At 41.7% G+C, this 24,666-nt stretch overlaps 1 protein-coding gene across 1 annotated transcript; it reads right to left on the minus strand.

The window, feature by feature from the left end:
• Window positions 1–11,777: 11,777 nt before the first annotated feature.
• LOC307030961 (cyclin-T2-like) lies at window positions 11,778–23,881 on the minus strand. Its single transcript, XM_079667604.1, has 9 exons — window positions 23,616–23,881; window positions 22,737–22,818; window positions 22,516–22,644; window positions 19,316–19,376; window positions 19,123–19,185; window positions 18,899–18,944; window positions 17,288–17,451; window positions 13,796–13,866; window positions 11,778–13,706 (listed from the first exon to the last, which is right to left on the minus strand). The coding sequence occupies exons 1-9, from the start codon at window positions 23,771–23,773 to the stop codon at window positions 12,711–12,713; spliced, it is 1,770 nt and encodes a 589-aa protein (XP_079523730.1). The 5' UTR covers window positions 23,774–23,881; the 3' UTR covers window positions 11,778–12,710.
• Window positions 23,882–24,666: the final 785 nt, after the last annotated feature.

Consider the following 24,666-nt stretch of genomic DNA (forward strand, 5'->3'; position numbering starts at 1 on the left):
TCTTCATGTGGCCCATTACAATCAGGCTTTGTTTGGAAAGGCCCCTGTGAGGACTGGATCTGACCACATCGTTTTACACATGGAGCTAATGCAATTTAGATCTGATGTAATCGCATCTATATTTAATTACTATTAAGATCCTGGTTTAACAGCAGGCTTTGTCAGCATATTCATGGCTGTGAAAACCCCAAACTGCCCTGTATTGAATATAAAAAAGGTCTCAAATGCAAAACATGTATGCAGCCTGGCTAAATATACATTCAAATGTCACAAAGGAGTCCTGGTGGCACTTAGCATCAGAAGAAGAAAGCCACAGTGGGCTACGGTGTTACCGCTCACCCCTTTCATGTGCGCTGTGTTCAGATGATTGAGGTTAAAAATGGAAGGCTGGACAAAATGCCCTCCAACGAGTTTCCTTTTCATGAGCCTTTAAAGACATCTTTTCATCTCCCATTTTATTTTGCCGCCATTGATCAGCCATCTCTCATAGATTGCTTCCAGACATCTATTCAGCCGCGCTGTCGCTGCTCAGCATGCTTTTATTTCAAAGGTCTTAATGGCAAGGTCTGGCTTTTACGCTTAGATTAAAAACCTGAATCAGAGTAGTTTTTATCGCCGATACATTCACAGGAAGTAGTCTTTGTTGACTTATGTTAAATGTGAAGCAACAGCTCAAAAGGTTTGCATGCTGAGGCAAATTTAGGGGGAAATAAGATCTCTTTCTTGCCTCATGTTGGGGTTTTTTTCCCGAACATGAGCCGGAAAAAGGTCATGTCAGTCTTGTGAGGAGAGTGACAGGTCTGGGGCATCATTACTGAGACTTGGAAGGTCTGAGTTAGCACCTTTGGTCACCTCAGGAGAATAGATCCCTACTGCGCTGCCGCCGGACTAATGAGCACCGACAGCCCTGCGTCTAATGAGAAGACGGCCGTTCCGAATGTCTTCCATCAGCCCTGTGCTTCGTCGCTAAAACATCCCATAATGCCTTGAACATGCGGTGTTAGCAACGGTGGATATCTTGTCGCACATCAATGCCGCAGCCATGGAGTCAGCGGAGGACTGCCAAAATGTTGTGAGCTGAAAACATTGTGTTGAGCTTCCTTTTTAAAGTTTTGCTGTTAATAAGAAGAGATAAATGGAGGCACTTCGTTGCCGCCTGGTCTCGATGTGGTCCGTGTTTCCAGCTGGCAAAGCATGTTGGATTCCACTAAAGCAATCTGCTTTTAGTTCCTACTCAAACATTTTGTGAATTCTTGGCATGTCTGACTCCTTTCAAAGAAGTAAGTCTCTTTGCATTTCACATTAGATACATGCTTTATGGATGCCAGAAGGGAACCTGAGCATATCTGCGTACATCTAAAGGTCCTGACACACCAAGCCGATTTTCGGCGTCGATAGTTGTCGGGCCGTCGATGAGCGTCGTGTCGCTCTACTCAGATTGGTGTGTCCCGCCCCATCGTGTCTTTTCGGCCGTGCCGAGGCTGTCGGCTAAAGGCCGTCGGCCAAAGAAATCACTTTGATTGGCTGTTCAGCTAGCGAATCAGTGCATGAGAAGCGAAACGGAAGTGAGGGACCCAAACAAACTATTAAGAAGGCAAATCTGAGATTTCATTGAACTCCAGCTCTCGACTCAGGTTGGGGAAAGCCCCGTGAGCTTCTGCTGTAGAGGGGAAATGGAACGCTATTTGTTGTTTGTTTATATCACGCAGTCTGTTCTTCTTCTCTCGGTTATCACACAGTCTGTCTTTCGGTTGTTGCCTCTTTTGAATGACGAATACACACTACCGCCACCTGCTGGTAAGGAGAGTTATTGCCACTCAAGATGCGCAGTTCGCACGTGCTACTTGGCCGTCGGCTGAAGTCTTTGCGGTGTGTTCCAGTGCGACACATGGCCAAGACGCAGGAGACGTGAGGCGACGTTCCGTCGGGACGTGTCCTTTGCTGTCAGTTTGGTGTCAGTTTGGTGTGTAAGGACTTTAAAGCAGCTGACCTTCTTGCACATGTTGCAAATCACCGTGCATCTACAGGTGAAACAGCTTTTAAAGCCTGTAAGAGCAAAATGAGCTCTTCCATCCACCTTGAAAGGTTGTGTCCAACCCGGTTGAAAGTCCCTCGGTGGATAGTGGTGGACAGATTGGCTTTGGACTCGGCAACAATTGATCTGCTTCTTGTGATCCAGATCTGGGATTTCTGCCACTAGATGATTAACACCTTGTAGTTGTTATAATAAAAACGAGCAACAACAAAGACTTCCAAAAGTTTGGGATAAGTTTGCAGAGGCCAAAATAAACTTGAGTGAGAGATTTCTTTGTAAATCGGAGAGTTGTTCAGCGTTGGCGGAGGTTCTCGTGTTGTTATACTTGGACAATTAGCCCCACCAATTGAGGAAGTAAGGAGACACTTTTTCTTTCCTCAAAGTTGTGTTGGCATTTACATTCAGCCAAGGCTTTTTAGAGCTGAAGTTATTGTAAGGGGTTCACTCCATTTCATGAACAAAAAGCCTATTAATACACTGATGAGTTGGGGTAATTACTGACCACAAAGAAGGTGCCGTGTCCTTCCTTTAGGATATCATTAAGTGTATGGTGGCAAAGAAATCTCCAAATGATGAAGGTCATCCTCAAATGAGTTTAAAATCTTCTCCCTAGATGTTGGTAATAAACATTTAATCAGTCTTTCATCATACATGTAAATCTGACCTCATGCTAAACCACTGTGTCACAAGTATCCATTGAAATGTATTGATAAGTACAATTGGCTTTTTGAGTGGGTTGCATTTGGCCACTCAACCATGGACACCTTCACGCCCACACCATCTTTCTCGTATATTCAGTTATGCCAGTTTCTCAATTACTGTGCGAGTGGGCTGGTGCAAGTTGGCTATAAAAAAATCCACCATCATCCCACACAGAATAATTCTATGTGATGATATAAATCTGGTGTAATTATGCGATGGCGGGCGGGTTTGCCAGGCGTGATGAAAGGAGCGAGGTGTTCAGATATACCTGGAGAAGCGAGTTGGATGATTTAACACACGGCAGGAGCTTCAGAGTTAATCCTTAGAGTGTAAAAACTGAGTCAATTCAGAGCCAGTGTTTATATAATTCAACTTTTCTACCCAGGTAGTTCTGAACTCATGATGTCCTAGATTCATATCAGGTGTTTCAGGGAACAAGCAGCACTGCTCGCAGCACATAACTCATATATGATGGGATGTTCGGTGTGTGATAGCAGCTGGAAGTTATGATCCGTTTTGTCATGGGACAAATGAGGGTCTCACTTTAGGATTTATGGCCCCTTGAGCGGTAAATACAGTCTGAATGTGGAAATTCTCTGGAACATAACCCCCCGTATACCTATAACTTTTTATGCTTTATTTGTTCTACAGATCTATGAAACGTAGTATTTTTACACTTAGAGGGCTGGTAGATTGATGTCAGGGCTGCAGAAACCATGGATTTAGACTGGAAACCCACGTGGTTTGACTGCAGCTTGTGAATAAAATGCAAAACAATGTTGTGTACTTAAAGGATTGGCACCTTGCTCGATCGTTATGATTTCTTGCCCTTCTTGCCACTTAGAATAAAAGCGTCAGCCAATTGAAATGAAATTAGGTTTGCAGCCGTTTCTCTCTTTTTGGGACAACATATTTGGTGCTAATTTGAGGCAAAAAGGCAAAAGAGCATACTATCCAACGTCAATAACTATTCCTTTAATCCTAGTTTATTTCCCACACATCGTTAAGCATACTGCCGTTGCCTTGAGCAGATTTTGTAGGATGCGTTAACATAACTAATACTTCCTTTTTGTACACAAAGATAAGATAAAATATCCAATATCTTTTTCTCGTGAAAGAGATTAATTGTGTACTTTTCTTGTTTAATTAGTCTACAGCTGCACATTGTTCTCCGACAACAATGGAGAACAAACATTCTATTATTTGATCCATTCATAGTTCACTGTTCACACATTTTAATAACGTCTACAGGGAACTTATCAACATAAATAATGATAAGGCATCCTTTATAAACGGGTTCAAATTAGTGTACTACACACACACACACACACACACACACACACACACACACACACACACACACACACACACACACACACACACACACACACACACACATTGTCACATGTACCGTATCATGTACTGGAGCGAGGTATTGATTCTTTGTCAAATTAATGAGATTCAAAGAGAGCAAATTAAGATAATACCATGACAGGTGCTGCGTCTTTTTGATATTTGTCACACACACACACACACACACACACACACACACACACACACACACACACACACACACACACACACACACACACACACACGAACACACACACACACACACACGAACACACACACACACACACACACACACGAACACACACACACACGAACACACACACGAACACACACACACACACACGAACACACACACACACACACACACACACGAACACACACACACACGAACACACACACACACACACACACACACACACACACAAACACACACACACACGAACACACACACACACACACACACACACACACACACACACAGGATTAGCTTTGTGACACCCCCAAAAGCACACACACACCTCCGCTGTTGAGGACATCTCGGTGGGAGATTACCGATGTTCGGCTTCATTATCTCACTGTCGGTGCTTTAATGCTTGTCATCGCGTTAAGGTACCGCAGATGAAGAATGAAAACATGATATAAGGGCAGTCATACGTACGAACCCATTTAGTATTTGGACTGATTTTTATTCGTCCTGCGCTCGTCTGCCGTCACAAATACATCGTGTTTAATGTCCATTTAATCATTGTGTCAAGTATTTCATGAATCTGCAGTAGTTCTCGAAGCATTATCAAATCTCACAGCACTATTTTCATCTGTGCTTCTTCACCTTAAGATATCAATAAACCCTTGGCAGCACCCCCGCCGCTTCACCCTGCCGCTGCGAACACAGAAAACCACATTTCTATGCTCTGTCGACCCAAATCCAGCTTTGGAAAGCCTCGACTCCTACCTTTCCAATTCAGCTTTCTATACAACCAACTCATCCTCCTCCTCAAACTCCCACTCGGCCGCATAATCCATAATGTTTTGTTTCGCTGTTACGCCGATGACACCCCGCTGTATCTCCCACAGAAACCTGATGATCTAAATAGCTGTTTCTATGGTGTTAGAGTACAGGACATCCTAGAGCTTGGGGGTATTAAGTTGTTTCGACTCGCAGTCCTTCCGTAAGAGCATCGTTGTAAGCACACGGGGAAAGTTCAGGTCAAGAAAATCAGTTTGAAAGGACGAACCAACTAGTCATTTTCATAAAAACCTGAGTGGAAAAGCTTTGGAAAGTGAATCACCAGCAGGTAGTTAACCTAGCTTAGCTTAAAGTCTGTCAACGAGTAAAAAGCTGGTTGATTTACTTGGGTTTGTCTGATATAACATTATTGACACTACGAGGTGCTTGTTGGCAGCTGTTCTAGACGTGATGCTGAAGCTAACTTTCTATATCAGTTTAACACATTTGTGTCAGCATTTGACCAAAACATGTCAACTCAATTTGGACACGATAAGGATGATTAATATTAATCTAATAATCCAAATTCAATTCGCTGATGGCCAAAGCTATAGCCGAGTATAAATCCATTAGGGGCCGAAAATAATTATTAGGGCAGGTATTTCCTTGGTGTTGTGATTGCGGGGTCATTATGCTCCGCCTAATGAAACAAACCGGCAGAGAGCCTCCATCTCCACTGTAGCCGTTATCATCGCCCTTCAGAGAATAGAAAAAGGAAAACACTTCAGCAGCGGGCTAATTAAAACCGGAGAGGTCTGGATGAGAAGGCCAAACAACCCACACAGGTGGCGGCACATCAGTGTGTGTGTGTGTGTGTGTGTGTGTGTGTGTGTGTGTGTGTGTGTGTGTGTGTGTGTGTGTGTGTGTGTGTGTGTGTGTGTGTGTGTGTGTGTGTGTGTGTGTGTGTGTGTGTGTGTGTGTGTGTGTGTGTGTGTGTGTGTGTGTGTGTGTGTGTGTGTGTGTGTGTGTGTGTGTGTGTGTGTGTGTGTGTCAGAGGTATACGATTGTTAGAGGTGCTTTCCATTCATTTTAATGACTTCAGCCTCCACTGCTGTCGCTTCTTTCTGCAGACCGCTGACAGGGAGGGCCTATCAGCTCTCATCTGACAGGACCCTGCTCAAATAGGCCATTGGTGCACCATAATTAGTTCAAATGTCGAAGCCGGTGAATTATTGATGATTGGGGACGAGCAGGGAGGAAGACATTTCACATCAACTGTGTGTATGTGTGTTTTTTTTAGCCGTTTCTTTTTAAAGGACAGCTGGTGCTCTGCGGTTCCCGCCACAAACACGAGTCTCTGGTGTTCGGGCCGCGAGAGGATGCATTTGAATCAGGGCGGAGAGATATACTGGGGTAATAAAGGGAATAATTACTGAGAAAAACTGAGATATAATGTCTTGTTTTTCACCGAGAACAGCTGGGTAAAGAGAGCACGACAGCTTCTTGTTTTTACCATGTGAAAAAGGGATATCTTAGCACTTGTTAGGAACAGAAAGTAAACCCAAGCACGAAGACAGAGGCTAATTTATGCTCCTGCCAGTCATTGGAGATAATTGCGCCACCATGGCATAATAGCAGCCGAGGCCCAGTCATTTCCCCCCTCCGGCTCTATCTCAGGTACTTCGAGGGCTTTCCATCAGCTCCTGATTTTTCAAGAGAGACCTCTCAGACAGGAATGACAATGGACTTTCAATGGCTTATAATTATGCCACTTTCCTGCACAATTTCCTGGGCATCATTTGCATTAAGACTCATAAGTGTCCCATATGCTGCTGCTCTGCAAAGGCCTTTTTGATCAACCCCAGCACTGTGACATTTCCTGCGATGTCTCCAAACCCCTCGTTGTCCAACAGTTATCCAAAACTGCTAATTAGATGGATCAAGTCCAGAGTGTGTGGCGACACGTGTGTGGTTTTTGTGACTGAGGTTCACAGAGTGTGCTGAGAGGCACCTTGGATTCATGGCATGAAAACCTGTGTCCTTTTTTTTTCAAGGTTATTCAACACGGCGTCCTGTTGGTTTTTAGAAGAAAAAAATCATCCTAAAAGCAGAGAAAGGATGCTGGATGTTTGTGGAGCTGCTGGTCTGATTGGCTGGCATTAAACGGCCAAAGGTAATACTGCCATCTAGTGTCCATAAGGTGCTAAGCAGCTGGTAATCAGAGCATCATGATATGAAAAGGGCTGCATTTAGAAACCTGTAATTCTTTGAGACACGGCTGAAAATACTCTCTTCCCAAACTGAAAACATCTCTCCGTGTTGTGCATCCTTGATGGAAAAAGAAACAGAGAATGAGTTATGATTTTAAAGTTAATTATGGACTCATCCGCTGAAACAACAGCGTTTGTGTCTTGGACCTTTGCATTTGCACGTCTAAATATATGTTCCTGTCTTTTGATTTGTAATTAGAGCTTGGCTGGTGTTTTCCTTTCAGATGGCTCTTAATTCTGGGATTTGTTTCTCACAAAAGCCCCGCTCATATCTCTTCCCCTCTGCGGATTTTGCGAGCAGTAGGCGTCTCTTATTCAGCTCGAGAGGTTGCTGAAAATAAATCATCACCCTCCCACCAGTGTGCGAGAATGTCCAGATGGTTGAATTTTCACTGGCGTTCTCCCGCTGAATTTCCCCATTGTATTCCACGCTAAAATTAGAAGGTAATACTTGGTGAAAGCGCTGCGTTTGCTCTGAGGGTGTTAGTTAATTATCAGGAACAGGATTTATGTTCCACCCACGAATGAACCACCAATGCTGCATTGTGTGAGAGAGTATAAAGTCAAAAGATGAACCTTGAAAAGCCACTTGAGGTTTGGTAGAGGGACCGAACGGCAGGTTTCTCTGGCAAACATCTTCGCCCTGTGTTTGTTCATTTAGCAAGAACTAAAGAAGAAAGTGCCCTCGAGGTACGGTCGCTCATACAAGAAAGGGATTACGTAATTGCTGCAATTATCAAGACACAAAGGAAGCTGGGATGCAGTGGTGGAAGACGATCTTTTAATTAGGTACAAGTAGAAAAACTAGACTGTTAAAATACTCTGTTACAAGTAAGACCTGTACCTGCATATCTCACCTGTGATTATATGTGAATTTGTGTTTACTCGTTGATTTCAGAGGTGAGAGAAGTACTCAGATCTTGTAGTAAAAGTAGAAGTACTCAGATGTTGTACTTGAGTAAAAGTAGAAATACTCAAATCTTGTACTTGAGTAAAAGTAGAAGTACTCAGATCTTGTACTTGATTAAAAGTAGAAGTACTCAGATATTGTTCTTGAGTAAAAGTAGAAGTAGTCAGATCTTGTACTTGAGTAAAAGTAGAAGTACTCAGATATTGTTCTTGAGTAAAAGTAGAAGTACTCAGATCTTGTACTTGAGTAAAAGTAGAAGTACTCAGATATTGTTCTTGAGTAAAAGTAGAAGTACTCAGATCTTGTACTTGAGTAAAAGTAGAAGTACTCAGATCTTGTACTTGAGTAAAAGTAAAAAATACTCAAACCTTGTACTTAGTAAAAGTAGAAGTACTCAGATCTTGTACTTGAGTAAAAGTAGAAGTACTCAGATCTTGTACTTGAGTAAAAGTAGAAGTACTCAGATCTTGTACTTGAGTAAAAGTAGAAGTACTCAGATCTTGTACTTGAGTAAAAGTAGAAGTACTCAGATATTGTTCTTGAGTAAAAGTAGAAGTACTCAGATCTTGTACTTGAGTAAAAGTAGAAGTACTCAGATCTTGTACTTGAGTAAAAGTAGAAGTACTCAGATCTTGTACTTGAGTAAAAGTAGAAGTACTCAGATCTTGTACTTGAGTAAAAGTAGAAGTACTCAGATCTTGTACTTAAGTAAAAGTAGAAGTACCAGAGTGTAGGAATACTGTGTTACAGTAAAAGTCCTGCATTCAAAATGTTCCTCAAGTAAAAGTAGAAAAGTATTCTCATCAAAATATAGTGAAAGACAGTAAAAGTAGTCGTTGTGCAGATTGGTCCATTTCAGAATAATAGATATGATATGTTTTATAATGATTGATCATCAAAGTGTTCTCAAAGCTGGTAAAGGAGCAGCTAGTCTGAATGACTTTGTATACTGCAGGGTAGCTGGTGGATTTACTCCAGGTGGAACTAAAGTCTGATTTAACACTTGATTAGATTTCACATCATTCATCCACATCTGAGAAGTAACTAAAGGTCAAAGTACTATTAACCTCTGAATTGTAGTGGGGTAGAAGTACAAGTACCTTAAATTGTACAGTGCTTAAGTAAATGTACTTAGTTACTTCACACCACTGGTTGATATATATTGTGTATTACCTAACAATCAGACTCTGAGAAGATGTCAAATAAATATATTAGAGTAGATATATAAAGTAGCATAAAATGAAAATACTCAAGCAAAGTAACCTCGAAGTTTTCTTACACACATTTCTAGAGTAAACGTACATTATACGACTGCTTGGATGTAAAAACCCAAACTAAATGAAGTATTCTGCTCACGCCAAAGCCCAATGTATGCCTCATTACTCCCATTAACGTTAGGGACACAGCAGCACTGCCTCCATTCACACTCTATTAGAGCTGTGGCTGTTTTAAACACGGCCTGCACTGAAAGCTGGACATGTAATGTAATCATCATTGTTCAGTTAGTATCCTAAACAATTACTCGACTATATGTAAGCATAGAGGCGGCAGGGATTGACCATTGTGTGTTCAGTCTTGAGGAGAATTTTCTGTGGCGGCGTTTGACAAGTGATTGTTTTATCTTAAAACGCAGCGAGGGCTTACATTCAACTGGAAATACATCCAATGTTATGAGGCTGGGATTAAACCATCTGCATGATTTGGCACTTCTTTTCATTTCTGCATGCTACGTGAGCTTTCCAGGCCAAAATTAAGGGCTTAAGGTTTTAATTTTTTGCACTGACTGAGGAATGCATTTTTTAAGGGGAAATTCGAGTGGAGTACTTCATGAGATCTGACAGGCATGCAAATAGATAGCTTTTTGAGGCAACAACATATAAATAAAACCCCCCAGGGAGGAGGGATATCTTCTTGTAGATATGATATGAAGGATCATACTGTACCAGGGACTTGTTTGGCATGTTTAGGTCGGTTAATTGTCTCATCGCTGTGTTAAAAGCAGAATAATATTATGTAAGAAATGTGAGTTTGCTCGGACAAAAAACTAACAAACTCAAGCTCCCATGTCACGGCCATTTCTACTGATCATATTCCATTGTTGAGGTCTACTAGAATAGATTTACATTGTTCAATGTTCCAAACTCACATTGGTTTCTCAAACAGCATCTCTGTATAGTATGTGTATTCACTCTCTGTCCTACACGGCTTGTTGGAGCTCCTGCCCCCCCCCCTCCCTGTGAGCCTAGTGTCCTCTGATTGGTCGGGACGTTGCGAGGCTCGCTGCTGCTGCGAGGAGCGGACAGGTTTCCGAGTCGGCGATACAGCGAGAACAAGCTAAACTCATCCTGAGCACACAAACACTCACAGCCGAAGTAAAAACAATAAGTGTGGCTTGATGTTGAGAAAGTAAAAGGTTTCTAACGCTGTGAGAATGGGTCTGAGGAGAGCATTTCTCCACCATCCCAACTCGTCTATTACCAACCAGGGAGCTCTATGCAAGTCAATGGGACTCCCTATTAGTTAGCCAAGGGGTCCTGGTGTGTGAGGGGCTCCAAGGATTGGTCCATTTGGGCCAATCCGGTCATTTGTTGTTGATCTGGGTGTTCACAGGTCACAGAACCCAGGAAGCAAACAATGGAGAAAGAGAAATGTCCAACGAGGCGTTCTGGGGCAGCACAGACAGGTCTTCTCTGTGTTAGAGTTTTACTCCCTACAGGGTGTACTTTGAGGGTTTTGACTCTGCAGACCGTTCACATGCAGAACAACCTTCATAACAACAAGGGGACGGGTGATAACCAGAGAGCATGACATGGGACCTTTAACTAGCTTTTTGGAGCTTTACACGACTTCCTCTGAACACGGTGTGCATTGGAGAAAGCTCAGTTGTCATCTCAGGTTTTATTTATTTTTTGACATTGTGATCTTAGAGGAAGACAACCGGTTGTAGTTTAAAGCCCTGGGAAAAGCTAGGATGTAGACATCGAGTGTTGTCTTAAAGCTATATAACGTCTGAAAACAAGTCAGCAACAATGTTGGCGCTTTTAATAAGAATACAAATAAAATTAGGTTATTGGTTCCAGCTTCTCAAATGTAGATATGTTTTTGTTTATCTCAGTCTTGTAGCAAGGTGCACTGAATATCTAAGGGTTTTTAAGACATTTTACAGATTTATTTTATTTGATCTTAATCCATTCATTGAGTATAATCTGTGGGTCATTAGATAATTCAATTAACCCTCATTTGCAGCCTTATAACTTTAAACCGAGATGAAATATATAAAAGCAATAAAAACAAATCCTGCCATTGTCTATAGGCGGTGTGTGGCGCAGTGGATTGTGCGTGTCACAGGTTCAAACCCCACTGCAGTCAGCATGTCGTTGTGTCCCTGAGACACTTCACCTCAAAGTGCTCCTGTGGGGATTGCCCACAGTATTGAGTATGTCAGTCTCTTTGGATAAAAGTGTCTAACAAGTATCATGTTGTTTGTATCATGACATTAAAAGTTTGCCCTCCCCAAACAAACACAATCAACAGAATGAATCCATGTTTTTGACACAGAAGTCACTTTTACACCTTTATTTGGGCTCCCAATACACAAATCGAGGATATGTTCATCAATACAGAGTCTGCTTTAGATCCCATGATACACTGAATGAGGAAGGTCTGGACTGACTGACTGATTAACTACAGTCCTATTTACACATTCTTATTTTAGAGATTTTCTGGTAGTTAATAACATTTATCATACTGTATAGCGATTGACAATGTACAATCACAAGGCCCTTTTTGTAATTTTTAGCCTATATATCTTAAATGCACTTTCACAGCAGATGTAACGTAAACTTCATTTGTGGCTCTATAATGAGTCTGCACATTAAGTTCAGGTGCGGCCTTAGGAGTCCCGATAAACAGCAAATAGACATTTTTTTTTGTTGAGCTATTGATGCACTCTTTGAAAAGTAAGCAGACCATGTTTTCCCTAAGACAGACACACGAGGTGCCGTCGTCGTCGTCAGCAAACGGACGAGGTGATACATCTCCACAGATACAGGTAACAAACCCAAACAGAGGAAGATTCGCTCTTATATCAAAAAAGTTCAAGACCTGAGATTTTCAGTGGAACAAAATGTCTTCAACATACGGAGAACAAAAAACAAAAGGAAAAGGACCGTTTGTAAACTGTCACGATGGCTGCGAACACTAGCTTCCCTTGTGTGACTTAAAAACATGCACGATAAAAATCATAATGTCAGTTCGCGTTAAAAGAATGTTTAAAATCTCATTAATTTCAGCCGTAATTCTTTAAAACTATTTTTTTTTTGCAAGCTAGTACACAGCTCTATGCATATGGTTTTTTTTCTGACAGAGAATCATCAGTGTGTAGACACGACTGAGGGCGATGCAGATAACTTAAGACAAATAAATTCATTCTTTAAAATTTCTATTAAACATGGTAATACCTTATTCTAGACAACACTGCGGACTCTCCGAGGGTTACAAGTTCATTCCTTGGGCACTTAGTAAAGAGTCCAGCATGTCGAAAGTGTCTTTGTAGTCGGTGTGTTGGCCGTTGGTGGTCAGCATGCCGTTGGTGCCGTCGTGGCCGTGATGCTCCATCATCCTCTGGCCTCCTTCTGACGAGAAATGGGCCGAACCTGCTTTGGAGCTCCGGCTCTTGGACGAATGGTGGTGGTGGTTTCCTGCTTCAGAGTGAGGTCTTTTTCGGGAGGACGAGGAAGCCCCGTCTGGAGCTCTTATCGATAACGAGGCGCTGTCTATTGTCCCCCGGGCGTTCCCACTGAGGGCGTAAGGATGCGAGTGGCCGTGTTTCGAGTGGCGGTGATGCTCTTTGTGCTTGTCTTTACCGCCTGGCTCCGAGCCGCCGTGACGCTCAGACGAAACTTTGATTCTCATCTTGAGCTCTTCGCCCGTCGCCGAGCCGTTTTCCGCTAAAGAGTGAGGCAGCCGAGCCTTTTTCGAGCTGCTCTTCTCTCTCCTGCCGTCGCCCGACTGCCCCGCCTGCTGGGAGCGTTTCTTGTGGTGGTGCGAGGAGGTTTGGGGAGGTATGTACATGTCTGTGTTCGACTCGTCCTTTACGCCGTTCTGCGAGGTCACGTCCGTCGCCGCGTGTTTCTCTCGGTACTTTTCCAGAGTCAACACTTTCTGCGGCCGTGAAAAAGTGGCGGCGTTTGCATTGAGCGGCTGCTGTTTGCTGCTGGAGCCGCCGGCAGCTTTGTGTTCGTGTTTCACCAGCGTGAAGTCCGGCTCGGGAAAGTTGTCGTATCCGCAGCTCTTTGACTCGTCGCTCAGCGGCTGGTAGGAGGCGTAGGAGGCTGCGATGTTGTTGAGGGACGGCATGTCTGAAGAGTCTGAGGAAGTGGAGGGGAAGAAGGAGTTGCTGACCCCGGGAAGGCCATCTAAGGACGTCCCCTGGTACACACTGTCCACAGAAGAGCCATCCGACTTTGGCTTCTTAGCTGCTTGAATAGCCTGTAAAAAAACAAAGAATTCAACATGAGATACTGAAGGTAAATACTCCAAACCGTCGAATGGCGTTAAGTTAAGTATTAATGACGCACCCTCCAGTTTCGTATCCTCTTCAGTTTGCTGGGCGTCTTTTCAAGGATCTGAAGAAACTCGTGTGTGAGCTCTGAAAAAGAAAAAATAAGTTTTGTTAGAGTCCCAATGAAGTCAGGGTTATTATTCGAGTCATCATTTGATAAATGATTTAGTGATGGAGGGGTGATTTGTGTTGCCGTGGTGAATATGTTTTGATTATTTTATATCGTAAATATGATCTGTCTCCGTGTACCTTCCGGTGTGTATTTAAGTGAGGTAATTGAGGACAGCCGGCGTGCTCGGAGACCCGATGAGACGGGGAGGGAGTGGAACAGTTTTTCGACCGCAAATTGCCGACAGAAATTAGTGTTGCAAATTGGAATGTAAACAAAGTATAGTTTAGTTTATATAGGAAAGTATAACGCCGAAATATTGTTTAAGATTTGTTATTTTGAGACTATTTAAGTCAATACTTTTTTGTTAATAAATTACATATTTTTGACTGAAAACCTTCGGCTGCTTATTGTTTTGGATTGCGTATCGTCAACCCAGCTCTATAGTGGCAAGAGGAAACCCTTGATGCCATTACAACAAACATGTCAGTGATCTCTCCAAACAAATGATAACACACCTTTGGGGCCTCATTCGTAGTGTGTACCGTAATTTCCGGACTATAAGGCGCACCTGAATATAAGCCGCAGCAGCTAAATGGAATGATGTGTACATATATAAGCCGCACTGGACTATAAGCCGCAGGTGTTTTAATGTTTCATTACCATATGTAAGGGTTCGTGCACAGAGGGGATTGTCGGGAAAGAGATGGCTGTTTGAGGAAGCTCCCATTTAATAACATTTCAACAAACAAGTTGCATATTTGCATAACGTATTCAAGTGTTAGCATTTAGTGCAATAGTAGCTACAGAACATGTGCTGTGTAAACTGTACTGTATCACATAGCGTTTCAGACACACAAACTTTTCAACTTTCAAACTTAAACGCTGCGCTCCCAGCGCACGTACCGGCAGTGATCTACAGCAGTGGTTTTCAACCAGTGGTACGGGGACAAACTGTCTCGCTCTCGTAACGTCTGTCTGTCTTGCTCTCGTTCTGTCTCTCGTACCACTCTCGGTTCCACTTTTACTTTTGCGCGCTACCTGTCTCACTCTTTTCCGGCCTCCAGCTTTTCCTGCTGGAGCCCGCCGCTTAAAGGTGGGGGCGCGGACCGGCCATAGAGCCCATAGAGTTAAAGGTGGTGGACTGTAACCTGTAACATCCATAGATTTAGGAGGTCCCCTAGTGGCCGTTAGCTGTAACATCCATAGATTAGCCGCACCGTTATATAAGCCGCAGCGTCGAAAAATGGGGAAAAAGGCGCGGCTTATAGTCCGAAAATTACAATATAGTAAAAGCTTCTTAGTCCTTTTAGCCTTTGTATGGATTCAGTTTGAAGTATCCGGTATTCTTGGCACAGCTAAATAAGCCTGCACTAATATGATTATATTACAATAATATCTCAATCTTTATTTGTTTTATACATTTAAAACCACCTCAGTTGACCAAAGTGCTGTACAGGGAACACATACAATATAGAATAATACAATAGGAGTAAAATAATAAAACAATAATTAAGATAAAAAGCACAATAACTAGAAACATATAAAAACATAGAAATGTCATGTTCAACTAGTATTAAAAGCAGAGGTGGGAAGTAGTGGAGTACATATACTTTGTTACTGTACTTAAGTACATGTTTACGGTATCAGTACTTTACTCCACGACGACTTTCTACTTCTTACATGTTGAACACAAATACCTGTACTTTCTACTTCTTACATGTTGAACTCAAATACCTGTACTTTCTACTTCTTACATGTTGAACTCAAATACCTGTACTTTCTACTTCTTACATGTTGAACCCAAATACCTGTACTTTCTACTTCTTACATGTTGAACACAAATACCTGTACTTTCTACTTCTTACATGTTGAACTCAAATACCTGTACTTTCTACTTCTTACATGTTGAACTCAAATACCTGTACTTTCTACTTCTCACATGTTGAACTCAAATACCTGTACTTTCTACTTCTTACATGTTGAACACAAATACCTGTACTTTCTACTTCTCACATGTTGAACTCAAATACCTGTACTTTCTACTTCTTACATTTTGAACTCAAATACCTGTACTTTCTACTTCTTACATTTTGAACTCAAATACCTGTACTTTCTACTTCTTACATGTTGAACTCAAATACCTGTACTTTCTACTTCTTACATTTTGAACTCAAATACCTGTACTTTCTACTTTTTACATGTTGAACTCAAATACCTGTACTTTCTACTTCTTACATGTTGAACTCAAATACCTGTACTTTCTACTTCTTACATGTTAAACACAAATACCTGTACTTTCTACTTCTTACATGTTGAACTCAAATACCTGTACTTTCTACTTCTTACATGTTGAACACAAATACCTGTACTTTCTACTTCTTACATGTTGAACACAAATACCTGTACTTTCTACTTCTTACATGTTGAACACAAATACCTGTACTTTCTACTTCTTACATGTTGAACACAAATACCTGTACTTTCTACTTCTTACATGTTGAACTCAAATACCTGTACTTTCTACTTCTTACATGTTGAACACAAATACCTGTACTTTCTACTTCTTACATGTTGAACACAAATACCTGTACTTTCTACTTCTTACATGTTGAACTCAAATACCTGTACTTTCTACTTCTCACATGTTGAACACAAATACCTGTACTTTCTACTTCTTACATGTTGAACTCAAATACCTGTACTTTCTACTTCTTACATGTTGAACTCAAATACCTGTACTTTCTACTTCTTACATGTTGAACTCAAATACCTGTACTTTCTACTTCTTACATGTTGAACCCAAATACCTGTACTTTCTACTTCTCTCATTTTCCAAACAGGCTGGTTCCTTTAGTCTGAATGTGTGTTTGGTGGCGTGATCATTATTATTTAGAGTCATTGCGTGCCTATTGATTTGAACACGATCCGTGTATCCATCATTTCCTGGTCTTCTCTAAAGAAGAGGGACCAATGGAAACGTTGTCATGTTGCCGTTGGTCACCATGGAAACATTCATTAGCTAACAATGACATTATTGTTCTATTAATATAAAGGGAGGTCAGGTACTCTTTAAAACAGCTGCTAGTTATGGTTACTTTTTACTGAAGTACATTTCAAAGTTCTTCACTTGAGTAAAGAAGTTTAGTCAGTACTTCTACTTTTACCAGAGTATTTTAAAACACGAGTATCTGTACTTCTACTTGAGTAAAGGATGTGTGTACTTTAACATCTCTGATTAAAAGCCAGTGCAAAGATAATGCACATCATGCGGCTCTTACCTTAATTGCTACACAGCTTCTTAGTCTTTTTGGTATTCCTACTGATTCAGTTTGAAGTATCTGGCACTTCTGCACTAACACGGTTATATTACAGTAATGCACATCATGCAGCTCTTACCGTCCAGCAGCTGTAGCGTGACGCTGCGATCCACGTACTCCCACCAGTGCTTGCTGTCTGTGGACACGGGGATCTCCCAGTTGGACCACTTGCAGGCCAGGTGGATGCAGACGCAGGCGACCACAGTGGGTCTGTACTGCAGGCAGAAGGTGGTGAGGTGCAAACTGCAGAGGAGACAAAGACACAAGAGAGAGACATACGACCGTCAGCTGCTGGTATTTCACACTAAACACACTTCATACATTCAAATAGAAGTTTAAAGCATACTGGCCATATTATGTGCAAGTCTCATACACACAGCCTTACCTTATAGTACTGGAACGTAAGATATTTCTATGTTTGCTAAGATATGTTCTTAAATGTAAGTATAAGACATCATATTTTGAAACTGTGTATAAATTGTGTTTTAAAAACAGTGTTTCTCAATCTGTTAATGAGCAACTATTACATGAAATCTATAATCACATCAACGGGACTTCACAACAACACACACCAAGACTGAGAAACACTGACGTTGGAAGCCAAAGACAAACGATTAAGGCTTTTTAAGTTTTCTACGGTTAATTTTCTCTGCACCCTGAATCCCAAACTAGACTGCAAACCGGCTCGTGTGTACTGAAGCAAACCCAGTGACAAAGGAAGTTCAAATAAAACGCCCGATTTCTTGCTCTTATTACCAACAAGACTGCCTCCTCCTAAGCCAAAGTGCACTCTTAGCCGCACTGCAGAAATGATATGTAATTATAGGATGTGTTATAACTCAAAAGTTAAGAATGATGTTCAATGGTTTTCTATTATTGCATGGCTTACATCTCAACTTGCATGACTTGTTATAAAAAATAACTAGATACATGTCAATAGTTTGCACGTCGTAGATCTCGTTTGCTTTGTATAATTGGCCATAATTCCGTTGTCGTTAATAATACACAATACAATGTCCCCCAATTACCGATAACTATCATGCATCCCTTACTTTAATACGGTCATTATCAACAATTTGGGGTTATTACAATCACTGCCAATTAGTCTAGACTTCACTATTCGTGCATGAACTCAGATTAAAGGATTCTTTTTACATCTGTGGGGGGGAAACGCAGTGCAGCTAACCCCTCGTTAGTCACCAAGAATATCCAAATGTACTACGTTACACATGCACTGCACACCTTGTTAGATCTGCTCATACAAAACCAGTTTGCAGTATAGTTTGGTGTTAGCTCTTTTAGGGTAGGGTAAAAAAATGTGCACAAAAAATGAATAAAGAACTGTAAAACTATACTTACCAAAGCACTCTATAAGTTTAAGAATCTTTAGTGGCAATCTATATTCAGGCTACCATTTGAGAGTTCTCTTTCAGACATATGCACTCCGTACCAAACAACCTTGAGAGGTAGACAGCACCACTACACTCCACATTGTGCATTCAACCCCTCTGTGCCAACACGGAGCCCTTGTACAATACACCGCACACAGCAGCCCGGACAGGTACTTCCCCACATTGGGGTTTCCCGAAATCCAGGCGCAAAAAGGGCGTTGGACACAGGAAGGGGGGCCCTGCAGGACAGGAAGCTATAGTGTGCCATTACAGTGCAATAATGGGAACAGGATAATAACCTGTTGGTAGCCATGAAATAGGAAGTCTGTGCCAAATCCTTGCTTGCTGTAAGACAAGAAGAAAGTGTGTTTTTAGAAAATGAGACGATACTTTGAGATAGCATTTTAAATTAGCATTCATTTAACCGAGCTCAGAAAAAGGTGGCACCAAGTCATGGTGTTAAAACAGAAGACAATGTACATGTGGAGGTATTTTAAAAAGGGATCAATATGAGAAGTGTTACCTCGCACTAGCTGGGAACACCTCACAACATCAGTGTGTGGATGATCAACTGTTATTTCAAAACCTGCAATAAATAAAAGATGTTTAATGAGGAGGATCAGCCACTGGTGGAAGCACAACGTCAGCAGAAATGTAGATTTGCTTAAAAAAGCAACGAAAATAATATTTCATGTTGAATATAAGCTAGCACTCACCCAGGGTTTGCAGCACTATAGTTTCCAGTGCTACAAGCTCTTGTGTCTGTTGCTGGAATGCCTAAAAAAAGACCAATCAATGAACAATGTTAAATCTGTTTGCCACCACATTTATACTGATGATTCAACCTGATGTCAGCATTCCACTGCAGGCGGCCGGTAACACTGTAAAGCACACGTGTCAAACTCGAGGCCCGGGGGCCAAATCAGGCCCTTGGTGGATTTAATTTTGGCCCGCAGGATCATTTCTAATTACTATTAGATCTGGCCCTCCGGTATATTGCAACTTCACTCCATCCTGAGGGTCTCCTCAGATCAGAGCCTGACCCCAAACCTTGATGACCTTGCACCCAAGATGAGATGCCAAGTATCTGAGCTAGCATCACAGAGCAGCACACTGAGTTTCATGGATGTTTCCTTCTGCACTTTCTCTCTCAGGACAACAGGGCATGTTTGGTTTCTTCTTTGAGGGAAATAGTTTTGTTGAAGCTGTTGTTGGCCTGTGGGAAAATGTAATCATAAGAAATGACTCTGGAGAAGCTGCAGATAGAGCCATAAGAAATGAATGAACTGATTATTTAATGTTTAATGTTGTTTTTAGAGGCAATCATTCAATGGGGACCTATCATGCAGAATGCACCTTTGTACGTCTTTTATTCATGAACATGTGTCCCCGGTGTTCCAGGGAACTCACCAGGTGTCAGAAAACACAACCCTCTCTATTTTCCTCCTTAGCCAAATCTCTAAAAGAGGGGCTGCAACGGATCTGAAAAAAACGGATCCAGATTTCAACACTTTTCTACGTCACAAAGAGGTGCTCCGCTTATTGGTCAACTCTCCGCCTATCAGGGGAATGAGCCACGGCCACGTGCATTGCCAAACCTCTCATTCGCATATACTGTAGGACTGATTTCCGTCCATTTGGCTATTCAAGTGTTAACGAAACGGACAGACTTCCGTGCACATCAGCGGCTGTCGGATTAAAAACTGTTTAATGCACTTTTAACACTCAAGTACCCAGGATTCCTGCTCCTTTCCTGGGTTACAAAGTGAGGTGACGCAGCCTGTCCTCTGGGTGGGGTGGGGGGGGGAGCCTGCCTGCCGCTGCGCTCTGCCTCTTTCCACACAACTTTTCCCCGCCTTTCAGAGACTTATTGCTGGGTCAAACTCTAAGTTACAAACTGTACACATTGCATTCTTGCTAATTAGCCAGAATATGAACGTAATAAGTAGCAAGCATCGTAACAAACAGAGTAAAATAAATATGGACAACAGCTTGTCAACCATACTTGCCAACCTTTAGACCTCAGAAATCGGGAGCATTTCAAAATGCAAAATTGGGGGGGGGGGGCTAGTGGTTCGCCGGAGCTGTTAGATTAACATTAACATGCTTATTGTAGTTGTAAGTGCACTGCCTTGCGGCCTGTAACACCGTCCTTGATGGAGCATATGTGTGGGCTGGACCTGTATTTTACAGGAAAGGAGTGAGCAGAGAGTAGAGTAGTTGTCGATTCTTGTTCTGTTTTCTGTGAATATCTGCCTCACCCTCTCAGACTTTGAGTTGCGCGCGCTACTAAAGAGACGTGTTACCATGGAAACCAAACAATGGTGTAGCTGTATTAAAGTCAGAGTGGGAACAGTTGTGTATAAATCCGATTTTGTCAGAAATCGGGAGAAATATGACCCCGGGAGGAAACCGGGGGAGGGCAATGAAATCGGGAGTCTCCCGCGAAAATCTGGATGGTTGACAAGTATGTTGTCAACTAACCATTCAGAAACGTCCTGCTGCAACCGAGATGTTTGCACCTCCACCAAAACCTCCGCTGCTTCAGGGTCAGTTTCTGGATCAAATTGATAATATGCTTGAACACATGCATTGCTCTGAGATGACATGTTTATTCCACACTCGTAATCACAGCAAACATGGCAACGTGACTCTCGCCGGCTCATGCCCCCCTCTTCTGCAGGGGGGCGTGGTCAGCTGCTGCTCAGAATTTTCAAAGACAGGCTTGGAATAGAGCGAAAATGAGCGAAACGAGGCATGGCTAAAAAATGATCTGTTTGGTATTTTGAAAAATAAAATGTATAAATATACCTTATATAGGTATGCTCATAAACTATATCATTTAAATATAGCATGATAGGTCTCCTTTAAAGTCCTTATCTTGCGTAATTTACTGTAGCTGAAAGATCATAGAACTGTTTCAAAATGCATTAACTTGTTGGGTCTTATTCCAGTAACACGTGATATAGATCGAATATCGTTTCCTATTTGCTGTAAATCACTTGTTAATATCGGGAAAATGGGTCAAATTCAGAGGTATCCAGAAAAGTCTGGATTCAAACTTGCCGCTGCTTGGTGCTGTGTCGTGACGTCACGTGTGGTTCCGCGAATCCTGGTGAGTTCAGCCCGTCCCAGCATCACACAGTGTAGCATTGCTGGTATAGCCGCATGTCAACTTTGTGTATCAGTGTTTATCTCCGAGTTTGTCTTGTTTTTTCCGGATCATGGTGAAGAGGTGTGTCGTTGGCGGGTGTAGCAACACCAATCGGGATGGTTTTACCGTTCATTTGTTCCCGAAAGAGAAGGTTTTACGGGAGAAATGGGAGCGATTTGTGCGATCCGGACGGCAGCAGGGAGCCAGACAGCGGCAGCTGGGAACCACACGTGACGTCACGAAATGGCCTGCTTCCAGAAGCAAAGTTTTTTTATTGGACCTAATATTTTTCCTTTTTTTACATATTATTCAGTATGAAATAAAGAAACATACATTGACTATCTGTTGCATACACCCCCCAGAAATCAACTGCCAAAAAAAGTTTTTAATGTAAGATAAGGACTTTAAGCTTTGTTAGTTCCAGGTTTAATATGTGCAATAAGTTCATTTCAATAAGTTCTGCAATAAACATTGAACCAGTCCGGCCCTCGGCTAGTACCCATTTCTTAATTTTGGCCCACTGTGTATTTGAGTTTGTCACCCCTGCTGTAAAGGGTCGAGGAAGGGTGCTTGAAGAGGGATATTTAATACTGATTATTATATCAAACAAAGAAACGCAGCAACGTGAAGCTTGAAAATGACAATCTATACAGATAATGATGTTGTTCCTGCTCTACTGAAGCTTTTCCTTTCCAAAGCTTCACAAAAACACTTGACGAGTTACTAACAATTGCATGAATGTTTACTCCATGGTTTACTTACGTTGCTCTTAGGGTCTAGGGGAGGCTCTTGAGGGTTAATGTAAGCATGGGCTATTTTAATGACATGCTCCAGCTTTCTGGGCTGTTCCTCAACTTTGGCTGCCAGGAACAGCGTAGTCTGAGAAATAACCTAAACAGAAGAAGAAAAAAAAACCTCAGTCAGTTTTCATAGGCGGCAGCAGCAGTAATTATAGCATCAGCAAACACTGCAGTCGTACTTACATTTCTGTGGAATTTGCTGAAGGAGTGAATCATATAAAATCTGTGCATATATACTATAGCAGTGTTGATAATCAATTGCGAGCTGGGTGTGCAGTTAAGGAATGACACATGGATGATATACACTAAGTGGTAATTGATTGTAAAAGCATAGAAAAACATGCATCCTGCAAAACCACATAATGAAATAAGGGCTAAGAGTATTATTAATCATGCAATATATATCACTTTATAATTATGATGTGTTCTGTCTGTTATCTCTTAGTTAAGACATCAGACTACTTCTACATGCCAATTTTTATTTAAAATACTGTTAATTACTGGTGTGGAACTGGATTGCTATTCTGTAAATGGTGTTAGGTCTATCTCTAATATCTTATGCCTGCCTCTTAATTAATATTGTTCCTTTTTACTTTTGCTGGAATAATTGTCTACATCTTGACGAATAACAGCTTTTTTCTATATAAATTATTGATTTCTTACTTACTTGAAATCCTCTTTACCTGTGTGTATATGTATGCATCATATACACCAAAACAAATTCCTTGTATATGTAAAGCTACTTGGCATTAAAGCTGACTCTGATTACAGATATCATAAGACACAAAGCTAACAATGGACTGCAGTAAGAGACACAACAATAGCTAAGCTAACTAGCAGGCAGGCCTTCACGTTTCCTGCAGGCTGGATATAAACACATTGCAATCCGATGTAAACAACCCTTTAGAAATCTGTAAGTAAAAGATTTTCCGTCTGTTTTGATTGTCTAAAAAAACGACTTTTAACACGTGTTGCGGTTTGGGTGTTTCTTGAAGCTAATGCTAACAGGAGCTAACACCAGTGGGCCGGTTAGCCTGGAGGTTTTTTTTTTTGGAAGGATACACGTTGAGTCTCTGGCCGATATCTTGGATTAAATTGGCCGCTTGTTGCCGGTAAGAGAGCTCCCGGTCGCCCTCGATTCCGGTGCGTCGGGACGGCGTGTTGTCCAGCTGCTCCCGGGAGAAGATCCATTTGGTGGAGGGTCCCCGGTGCACCGCCATTACGCTCCCGCAGCCAAGACGGTGCTAGCATCGGGAGGGAGTGAGGGGGCACCGGAAGGACGAGATGGGTTTTACCGGTGGACTGCTTTCTGCACAGCGCACCCAAGATGCTGGTGGTGCAAAGAGCATCGAGTGTTTTTATTCAAGAACAACAGAAATCAGAACCAAAAACCTTAAAACAGCAGTAAAGTGATGTTTAATATAATACATCTGACATCATGTCCACTAACAACAGTATAAGGAAGTATAGATATTACAAACAGCAGTGTAGAACATTAAAACCAGGTGAGATCCGGTGTGGTATAATGCAGAATAAAAGTTGGACAGTTTTAGTCATTTTCACTATAGCAATAAGAGCTGAAATATCTAGTTTAGCCACTAGAGTTCACTGTACTGCCCCTTAGAAATAAGTGTTTATTCTAATCATATTGCATTTTTATCTTATTAACAGTGCATGTTTATTGTTGGCACAACGTCTCTTTATAATTGCAGATTGCTTGTTGACATATATTGAAAATATTTGAACAATATAATTAAGACTATCCAGCCCAAAGTTGTGCTTTTTATGCATTACAGTATGTTGTTGGATAAGGCTTCGTAAAAACGTCTTTATTATCCTAATTTAAATCATCATATTTGACCTATGCAAGCAGGTACAATGTGTTGCCACATGGTGGAGCATCTTCTGCTCTGCATTGCTCTCTTTCTGCCACTAAAGGGAAGCAGAGAACACAAATCAAGTACGTTTAAAAACTCTCTGCACCAAGTGATCAAACAAAACAAGGAACCTGTTAGGTTTACATCGGCAAACTGTAGAAGCAGTCTAAATTAACTACATGCAACCAATAGTCTGTCATTAAATAAATAGATCTAAGTAAAGGCAGGGGGGAAGT

Source organism: Notothenia rossii (assembly GCF_949606895.1).
Source record: "Notothenia rossii genome assembly, chromosome: 3".
Classification (NCBI taxonomy): Eukaryota; Metazoa; Chordata; class Actinopteri; order Perciformes; family Nototheniidae; genus Notothenia; species Notothenia rossii.